Genomic DNA, 10,375 nt, shown 5'->3' with positions numbered 1-10,375 from the left:
GAGTATATGAACGAATCGAGACCACATCCGAACGAAAGCAATCCTGAGGATATGAATGGATCAATCGGGTCATTCGGATTTTGAATCCTGATCTGAATCCTGGACATGGGTCGTAATAGAATAAGATGTTTTAAAATCTAAGAATTACACTGTTATGGTAAATCTACTTATTTAAATCTTTTTAAAATAAAGGGTCTATGCCTACACTAGGCCTAAGATTTTATTTGTTAAGCAATTTGAACACGTGATCTCTGATTTTATGTTACTTAGAGACCGGAGGCCTTAGTCAACGGAAGCCTCCAACGAGTAAGATATCTAGTTACAAAATTTCTATATAACTAAAAGAGTAGTTGATTCAATTGTGAAAGGAAGGTTAAATGGTAAGTTTAGTTCATAAACGTTAAGGTTTGTGTTTATCGATCCTTAATTGGTCTCTCTACTTGTAAACGTGTTTAATAAGTCTCCAAATTCTTGATTTTATAACAATTAGTCCATAAGTTTTGAACAATGTCCAACACGTCTTGAGACCTTTTTCATATTTTCTTCAAATTCACGAATCTACTCAACATAAGATAATTAAAAAGTTTAAAAACTTGTTAGACATTTTTAGAGTTCAATAATAGACACGATTCTCAAAGTTCATAAACTAAACTTATAATCTAACAAACAAATAAAAAAAAATTATAACTTCATATATTTCAAATCAATAGGTGGGTTAACTAACGAAAGAAAGATGAAACCAAATACATTCTTAAAAGGAAGCGTTTTGCCTTACCTACCTAGGATGCAAAATCATATCGGATGATGCAAGCTGGAGGGAGTCTCCAGCTACAGAAACAGGAACCGAGGTTATGGCTCCGAGGATGATTAGCGCCAGGAAGTCGACATCATCTCGCCAAACTCTTCCGTCAGTGTCAGGCGAGTGTCAGGCGATGTTCTTCCTGTCATCTCTACTAAATTGCTGTATGCGTGAAGTTTCCCTAAAATCTTAGATTCTCAGTAGAAACATGACATTATAACACAAGTAACAGAACTGCAGAGACAGCAGCTCAGAGACAAGAGTGGTTTCTGTGTCAAGCATATAGATAGTTCACAAAAACAGCTTTATAAATTACACATGGAAGTCATCTACAGCCTAAGAAAGGGTAAAAGAAGAGAGTTCTCTAAGTTCTTTGTGCTCCTAGTGATAATGGTATTATTACAACAGGTGTTGGTTATGATGCAAACTTACTGTTCTTTTAGTGTTGAGAGGAGGGTTGGAGTTGGATGTGTGGGCAAGGTCGTTCTGGTTCTCCTCTTGTCCATAGAATCTTAAGATCCCCTCTTTGCTTTCCCAGTGTCAAAAATGTGCCTGCAATGAAGTCAAGATTTTTCTTTTAAAAAATGTCTCTACTTCTCAATTTGTTGGTAGGATGGCGGATTGGGTAATAGAACTATGGCACTTACCAAGGGTGAAAGGAACAATGTAAAGCAACGCCGGTTGGCCATGTCCATCCATTAAATTCAGAGCTACATAAGTGATGAGTAGGCCTGAAATGCATAATGAACAAAGACAAGTTCGGATTATGAGTATCACATTTTGAATGTTTAGTCCCTGATTTTGCTATGTTCCGAAGAACTAAACGAAGAACACGAACGGGCAACAAAAGAAAGATATACTACGAAAAAGGCCTTCAATTATTGAAGATAGGAGACAAAATGAAGTAATAACCAGTTTGGAGTTTGTCTTTTTACATAGGTTCTGTGTTTATCATACCTGTGCCGTAAGCGGTCATTGCCCAAACGAAGTAACCTGCTCGGAGTTTCTTCTTTGCAAGCCAATCATATCTGCACAAATTAGGCAATCCACCGTTTAGTTCCATGGACGATTGACTTATATCCGAACTAAAAGAACAGACATTGTCCATATGCAAATGGTACTCTTGCTAGGAATTATTAGAATGCGAATGGTAATCTTGGACGATGAGATGGACACAAAAGCTTGCAGAATAGTGAGATTAGGCAGAACCAGGAGGGAATTTCATGGTTTTTCTTAACCCAAATGGAAGGCCAGATAATCTTGATGTTTCAGCTTTTTCCATCTAAGACACTAAATCTGTTCTCTATTTTTTCTGAACTACCAAGAAATTTCTAAGAAAACGTTGTCAACGTGTACATTTTGAGAATGAATTGGGGAAGTGTGTAATTGTCAAGCCCACCGCTAGCAGATATTGTCCTCTTTGGACTTTCCCTTTCGGGCTTCCCCTCAAGGTTTTGGTTTCCACACCCTTATAAAGAATGATTCATTCTCTTCTCCAACCAATGTGGGATCTCACAATCCACCCCCTTCGAGGTCCAGTATCCTCGCTGGCACTCATTTCTCTCTCCAATCGATGTGGGATCTCACAATTTGATTGAGGAGGAGAACGAAACATTCTTTATAAGAGTGTGGAACCTCTCCCTAGCAAACGTGTCTTAAAAACCTTGAGGGGAAGCCCAAAAGGGAAAGCCCAAAAGGGAAAGCCCAAAGAGGACAATATCTACTAGTGGTGGGCTTTGACCGGTACAAATGGTATCAAAGCCATGACACATCGCACCGGGTGATGTGCCAGCGAGGACGCTGGGCCGTAAAGGGGGTGGATTGTGAGATCTCACATTGGTTGGGGAGGAGAACAAAACATTTTTTTATAAAGGTGTGGAAACATCTGCCTAGCAAATGCGTTTTAAAAACTTTGAGGAGAAGCCCAAAAGGGAAAATCCAAAGAGGATAATATCGGCTAGAAGTGAGGTCGCCTGCCAGTTACATGAGTTGCCCAATTGACCGTTTGACATAGACCCACTGAAGCCGAACTTACTTGAATCCTAAATGTAGGAACAGTATACTTAAAAAAAGAGTTGTTGTACCCGTAGTTTTCACCTTAGTGAAAATGCGACTAAAAGTCCTGGCAAGATAATATCACCAAACCCGATAATGCTGTACCCTCCCCAAGGATCAAACATCCGTGGAATCTTTAGCAGCATGGGTATACCATCTTCTCCAGTCTTATCACCGCGAGCAACCTGAAATTCCCAAAAAGATAAGACAAGGTCCTGAATCCTGATAGAAACAAACAACATTGTCTATATACAACAATGAAAAAGGGGATGCCTTTAACAAACAACTCACCACTATCATAACACTCTCGTGGAACCACCATTTCGAGACAAATACCCAAAAAATGTCATACAAAAAGGCACAGCTGAGGAGAACCGTCCCAACCTGATAACAGAAAACAAATTGAATAACTTAAAATTTGAGTTTTCAATCACAACTGTCCTACAATTTCCAGATCCAGTGTTCATTGCACTAATGTTTTCTTCTACAATTTCCGATTATCTACTCATATGCCAAGATCAGTTTGATGGAATTTTCCACAAAATTGTTCAATTTAGAAACTACGGTCTACTAACTAAGCCCGGCAGGAAAAGATCAAAGAGGATAATATCTGCTAACGGTGGGCTTGAGCCGTTACAAATGGTATCAGAGCCAGACACTGGATGATGTGCTAGGGTGGAGGTTGAGCCTCAAAGGGGGTGGACATGAGGCGGTGTGCCAACAAGGATGCTGGGCCCAGAAGGGGGTGGACACCAGACGCTGTGCCAGCAAGGACGCTGAGCTCCGAAGGGGGGTGGATTATAAGATCACAAATCGATTGGAGAGAAGAACAAAACATTCTTTATAAGGGTGTGGAAACCTCTCTCTAGCAGACGTATTTTAAAAACCTTAAGGGGAAGCCTGGCAGGAAAAACTCAAAGAGGACAATAACTGCTAATGGTGGGCTTGGGCCGTTGCATTAGTACATGCAACTATTGCGTGAAAAAAAGGTCTCTCAAGTCAATAATATCACTTGTAGCTTTCTTTTTATTTTTCGATTAAAAGATAGAAATAGCTTTTCATTTTTATTAGTTCTGTTATCTATATTATGAACATTTGTTATTATCTGCATTGATTATACGATACAACTACTTCACATAACCATTATCTATGCCTAGTGCCAGAACTTCACTGCATAGCCCTACCTAAAGCAAAGTGGAGGACAGGGCACCAACATTAGCAGCATATGCACTTGTATGATGCATGACATTGCATTTCCTTCTTTTATTTATTCGGTTCTACCGTATAACATTATAGATACGTGTCCTTTTTCACAATAGTTCAGTGAAATATTCATTATCACATATGACGTAATTTGCTCCACAACTATACTCCACAATATACCTTCACAAGTCCATACTAATTGATAGAACTGAAAATAGGAGACAACAAATTACCCGACTATAGGAGACAGTATATCATATCTTTTATAAAATTTTATATATTTTTGTTAGAATTTGTTCAGTTTATTAAATCGTGGTGTCTAATGGAGAAAACAAGTGGAAGATAGCAAGAAAAACCAGGAAATGTATGCAGCACAAAAGTTACCTTGAGATTAGGAACTCGAACAATCTGAAGGACTGTAACTATGAGTGCAATACCCTGGTTTAAAGTGGAAACAGGAAGTCATTTCAACAAAGTTTTAATGAAATCACATCAAACAAATGAACTGACCTTATAATATGATATAAATCAAACTAATTGTAAACATGAACTGTAACATTAATGTGGATCCCGACAATTTTAGTAGCTAAATTAAAAGATACTCCTAAAGGGAGTGGAAGCCCTAAGGCGCTGGACTTCGGCATGTATGAAATTACAGAATGCAAGCCCACTTACATGCACTTGCGCTAAGGTGTTCATCAAGCTGTTCTGTAAAACACTGCTCCAGTCAAGCAAACCAGCTAATACATAGACGTCAAATAAATTTTAGAACAATCTAACTTCTTCAACCTTAGGTGTATTGCCAGTAAGAACGTCCTAAGCAGGTGTAAGTAGGATTCTAACCCTCAGTAACATGTTCAAGTATAAATGCAGTAGATAAATAACAAGAAGAAGTGTACTTTTTGCTTCTGTCGGAAAATTTCTCTCAAGTATTTTCTGAGACATGATTGATAATGTTATTCTGTTGTTTTATGAACTAATTTTTCTTATCCTCCCAGAAAAACAATATTCTCAAATTCCACGTCGATCAAAATAGCTCCCACTATAAAAGAAAATCCACAACTTCTCCCATTTCAGAAGATATGCACTGTTAAACCAGGTTATATTTCAACTAAACATTTACTAAAGAATTAATAATTCAAAAGAGCAGGGAGGAATACAAAATATCCAGCCTAGTCATGCCAAGATAGGTGTACAAATTTTATACATCTAAGTTGTGAAGAGCGCAAATCAGAACTCAATATATACTAGAGTATTGAATATTACTCTGATATTAAAAATTAAATAAAAACTATATTTAAAGAAGTAATGGCTAATATTTGAGGCTCAACTTGGGAATAGCTACCCGCCCCCTTCACCAAAAGAGGGAGGGGGAAGATTGATTAGGATAAAAATCTACCGTGTGGCCCCCAATTAACCCAATAGAATTCTGTCTGTTCTAATAATAAAGAAAAAAGGTACTTCTGAATTGATCTCATCCTTTAATAAAAAAAAAATTCTTTGTTGAGTAATAACTTAATTCTTCACTAAAATACTATTGATTATAAATATCAATAACCCATCGTTTTCACTTACGAAAAAAACAAATTGGCTATTCCATTAGTTCATGAATTCGGACATGAATTCTAGATTGAAATAAAAGAAAAGTTTAGATCCAAATTAAGCAATGAAGCAAGTAAATTGGAAGAGTGGAAATGGTGATTTCTTACAAGGATATCTTGTCCTATCCATGCAAAAGGCAGTTTGCGGTAACATGCCCAAAGAACAGCAAATGCTATGCAGAAAGGAGAAACTGCCAACGTCAAATGGGACACGGCTCCAAGGATGGGCAATTTGACATATGACTCAGCGGCATGTTCAAACCATCTGAAACTATAGTTCTTATGTCATCAGTTTCATCCCGCTAAAAAATTGGAAAAAAATATATTATTATGGAAAATTTCAAAATAATTCAAAATGCTATCCTCTCTTCCCCAATACCTATAGAAATAGAGTACCATGCTAGAAAATTTTAATATCTAATGAAATTAATTAACTATTAATCAGTTAAGAGAGTCGTTCGGTGCAAGGTGATAATATAGAAGCGGTGAATTTTTCTACCTACACAATATTGGGGTAGATATTGTTAGGAATCACGACTCTCCACAGTGGTATGATATTGTCCACTTTGAGCATAAGCTCTCATGACTTTGCTTTGGGCTTCCCCAATAGGCCTCATCCCAATGGAGATAGTATTCCTCACTTTTAAACCCATGATCGATCTTCCACTAAATTAACCAATGTGGGAATCACTCCCAATAATCCTCAACAATCCTCAACAATCCTCCCCTCGAACAAAGTACACTATAAGCCTCAAGGACCTCCCCTTAATCGAGGCTCGACTCCTTTCTCTGGAGCCCTCGAACAAAGTACACCCTCACAATTCTTTGTTCGATATTTGAGGATTCTATTGTCATAACTAAGTTTAGGGCATGGCTCTGATGCCATGTTAGGAATCACGACTCTCTACAATGGTATGATATTGTCCACTTTGAGCATAAGCTCTCATGGCTTTGCTTTGGGCTTCCCCAAAAGGCCTTATCCCAATGGAGATAGTACTCCTCACTTATAAACTCGTAATCGATCTTCCACTAAATTAACCAATGTGGGAATCACTCCCGAATATGAAGTCATAACTTTTCCAACTAATTTTATATAACTCAAAGATGTTGAGCCCAGATAGTAAGAACACATGAACAAGGGTATGAGGAAGTAGGCAACAGATCCCCTGAATGCTAATCTTATTGACAACTGTTTTGGAGAAATATTTTAATTAAATTATATAATCTAGTATCATTTGTTTACACAAAAATTTAATAACATTTCCATGTAAAACCAAAGACAAGTAAGGGAAGATTGTACCATGATAGCAAAGCCACCAAGCAAGTTTGTAGTCCCTGTTAGCGAACAGAGATATTATGAGATAAAGTTTCATCACAGCACAAGCAATGATTAAATTTATCTAAATATTAGAATTTGACCTTACAGCTATTCATATTCTGAGATCTTAAAACAATTTCCTAGTGAATAAAATAAATTGATTCAATTTTGGACATCTCACTATCCACAAGATTTCATAGACAACTTTTTGCGGATCTAACCCAACATAAAGAGAAGAATGGCAAACCTCAGCACCGCCGATGCAAAACAAAACCACCAGAACCTCGAGAAACCATGAAGACATTAGTTTGTAGAGCATAACCAGGAAACACGAAGCAATCACGACAAAGAGAACTGCAGCTGTAGTGTTAATATCTATGTAACCACTGGAACCAGTGGCTTCCATCTGCAGCAATTCATCTGAACCATCCTGCAAATGGTGTGAAGTCCGTCAACCATTCAGAAAGTACTGAGTATCCCAAGGAGAAACTCATTCGAAACAATATATAGGTATTAAGAAGAGCTGAAGGACCTTCAGCAGCTTATCTTGCTCAATAGCCACTTCTCTTGCAGTCCATGCAGACCAATAAGAGGCCAATAAGACAGTACCAACAGCCATAAGCCATAAAAATACTTCTGCAACATCTACGACTGGTCGAAGTGGGGAATAAAGTTGCACAGATACTGAAATAACAGTAAGTTCACACGAAAATTGATTAAAATGGAATAGAAGGGGAGGAAAGACATAAAGGAATTGATAGAAATTAAATACACACCTGACATATTTTCCTTCAAATCTTTCTCTAAGCTATCACCAGCATCTTGAGGGAGCATGACAGCAGGTATGCCTATGATTACATCAGTTTCATTCTTCTCACAGACCATCTTGAAAAGTTCTGAAGAAAAAAGGGAATTCTCTTTTTGAGAAACAGAAAAGAAATTTCATAGATTTTTTATAAGAATTTAAGAATTATATTTCAAAATTGGCAGTGTGTTGAGCCATTCTATCAGATATATAAATAAAGAAAATAAGATCATCGACCTAACAGACTACGAAATAAGTTACCACAAAAGATCTTGCAGCAGAGGTCAGTAAAAATGTAGTTAAATAGTTTGTTCAGATCCTTTTTTTGATCAATGGTTAACAAAACAAGAGTGTTAAGGAAAATTCGTTAGGTTTCTCCTTCATTCGACTCTTTCACAAGCCTATTTAGTCCCGAGGTAAGGAATAACCAGTTACACCAAAGGATGCGGTCAATACAGCTAGAACCACACCTGTAACCCAAGTCAATTCACGAGGGTTTTTCTAAAAGTACCTTTACTGTTATTAATGATAAGGATGGCTGAAGCATTAGCATTTTCTGCAATATTTGCCTTATCTGTGAAACTACAATTTCCACGGCGTACCAAAATGACTTCTCCAGCCAGCTACAACCACACCAAACAGTTCAATTTCAAATCAATGGAACTTCAAAGAAAAAATATCTTTGCATACATTAATTCAAAAAACAACAGCCAATAAGATGCACGTCTCGAGTCGTTCTTCGTATGAAATATATCTAAATGAAAATAGAAACCCGAAAATCCTACCCTATTTTTGGGCGTACTGCAACAATCAGGAGGATCTGCCAGAGCAACTCTAGTATGGGTAGCATGCTTTTCCTTCGATTCCAACGTCGGGCCAAATCGAGCACCAACACCGACATATTCAGTGGCCTCTATACCATTGATCCAAGTAGGGACTTTCACCTTAACAGAAAATCAATGAACTACAGTATGAAATCATCATAAACTGAGTACAGTCCTCAAAATCATCACTGTTTGAACAGAAATGGATTCTTCCTCCAAGCTCCATCCATGGAATCAAACTCTTTAGTTCTCAGAAGTCAGTACATACATATAACAAGATACAGCATAACAAGCAAGAATCATTTCATTTCGTTTATTGTCATCATGTCAGCAGCCAAATAGACAAGAACAAAAATGAATCATCAAGAACATTTGAGAGACAGAGAGGGAATAATTGAATGAAAAACCTCTATAAGCTAAGCCTAACACACGTTTCATTTCTTCAATTAAGCCCGTTTATTCTAAAGAGGTTTGCCCAATTTACTTCTGCTAATCAATTTCTAGCGCATACAGATAACTAATCATAAAATCCATGAAATTCAAGTACCAACAACAAGAAATTCAAATTGAAACTTCGAATTAAGTAAAAATCAAGAATCAGCAAAAGAGAAGAGCCACAAATTCTAACCAGAACGAAATTATTCTCGCAACCAGGGCGCGTTGGTGCGACACTGTCCTGATGAACTATATCCCCAGCTGAAACCAGCCTCAGACTCAGCATCAAACCCAAAAGCACCGTAGTAATCGCACCTCCCGGCGAATTCATCGCGGCCCAACAATCCGGGAGCCGATTCAAACTCCAAGATCCGAAGCAAGAAATAGGGTTTAAACAGAGTGAATTTCAAAATAAAGAGATAAAAAAAAAAAAAAAAAAAAAAAAAAAAAAAAAAAAAAAAAAAAACNAAAAAAAAAAAAAAAAAAAAAAAAAAAAAAAAAAAAAAAAAAAAAAAAAAAACTCCGGTTTACAGAAGAAGCTCACAGGAAGCTTCAAAAGAAGAGAGAGAAAGAAAAACGAGGAGAGAGAGAGAGAGAGAGAGAGAGATGACTTGAGTCTTCAATCTTCACTTTGATTTCCTATTGGGTCGTCGTCGTTACGGCCATGGAAGAAAAGGAAACAAAACGAATAGAAAACGGCGTCTACAAGACCCGTTGAATTCAACTGGTATCTTTCTTCTCGATCTCCTCAAGAAACAAAATGAATCCATAATCTATCCATAGCCGTTGCTGTTCATCCGTATAACACACGCGCCATTATGGCGTGGAGAGTTGCAGAGAAGCTGACTCCATTATTGTCCTTTTCCCAAGCTCACGACCTCCATTATTGTACCTTCCCGATTGCTTTGATTCTCTATGGATAAAAGTTCTCCATGATATTGTCGACTTTCATTATATGTTTTAGTGACTTTGCTAGACTGACATCAATCTAAACTAAACATATACGTGATCTTTAACAATTATAAACACACGATTATTCTCTAAATTAGCAAATATGAAACTTTCATCATTCAACCCATTGAATAAGTTTATTTAATCGCTCTAAGAGTGTTCATGAGCTGGGTCTGATCGTGTTGAAACGTTTCAATCTAGTTGTTCGGATCATAAATTTTTCAATAAATCACCCTTGAAGAGAGCGTTTAAGTGTGAGCAGGAATGTTCCTGCGTCAGAATATTTATTAGATTCAATCAAATTGTTCGGACTATAAAATAACTTAATGAACTCAACTCAACCATAAATTAAGTTGGAGTTGTTCGGATCATTTATTCAAATTT

The 10,375-nt window shown here is 37.2% G+C and overlaps 1 protein-coding gene across 2 annotated transcripts; it reads right to left on the bottom strand.

Moving 5' to 3' along the window:
* Window positions 1–993: 993 nt before the first annotated feature.
* On the bottom strand, window positions 994–9,493 carry LOC111806757 (signal peptide peptidase-like 4). Of its 2 annotated transcripts, XM_023692197.1 has the most exons (14): window positions 9,234–9,492; window positions 8,567–8,725; window positions 8,293–8,404; window positions 7,753–7,872; window positions 7,509–7,660; window positions 7,224–7,406; window positions 6,959–6,993; window positions 5,767–5,929; window positions 4,442–4,495; window positions 3,146–3,238; window positions 2,897–3,039; window positions 1,757–1,827; window positions 1,447–1,530; window positions 994–1,351 (listed from the first exon to the last, which is right to left on the bottom strand). In XM_023692197.1, the coding sequence occupies exons 1-14, from the start codon at window positions 9,369–9,371 to the stop codon at window positions 1,239–1,241; spliced, it is 1,620 nt and encodes a 539-aa protein (XP_023547965.1). In that variant the 5' UTR covers window positions 9,372–9,492; the 3' UTR covers window positions 994–1,238. The 2 variants fall into 2 exon arrangements, with proteins under 2 accessions (XP_023547965.1, XP_023547966.1); XM_023692198.1 differs by lacking the exons at window positions 994–1,351; window positions 1,447–1,530 and having other exon boundaries at window positions 1,765–1,827; window positions 2,884–3,039; window positions 9,234–9,493.
* Between the last annotated feature and the right edge of the window lie 882 nt (window positions 9,494–10,375).

Source organism: Cucurbita pepo, chromosome LG12, assembly GCF_002806865.2.
Source record: "Cucurbita pepo subsp. pepo cultivar mu-cu-16 chromosome LG12, ASM280686v2, whole genome shotgun sequence".
Classification (NCBI taxonomy): Eukaryota; Viridiplantae; Streptophyta; class Magnoliopsida; order Cucurbitales; family Cucurbitaceae; genus Cucurbita; species Cucurbita pepo.
The sequence above is the reverse complement of the archived record's forward strand: the minus strand, read 5'-3'. Positions and strand labels throughout refer to the sequence as shown.

Coding starts and splice junctions, on each gene's coding strand:
- LOC111806757 (XM_023692197.1), bottom strand. CDS start 9,371: ATGAATTCGCCGGGAGGTGCGATTACTACGGTGCTTTTGGGTTTGATG. Junction 7,661..7,752: donor TTTGAAGGAAAATATGTCAG/GTGTGTATTTAA, acceptor CTGTTATTTCAG/TATCTGTGCAACTTTATTCC. Junction 1,531..1,756: donor AATGACCGCTTACGGCACAG/GTATGATAAACA, acceptor TATGCATTTCAG/GCCTACTCATCACTTATGTA.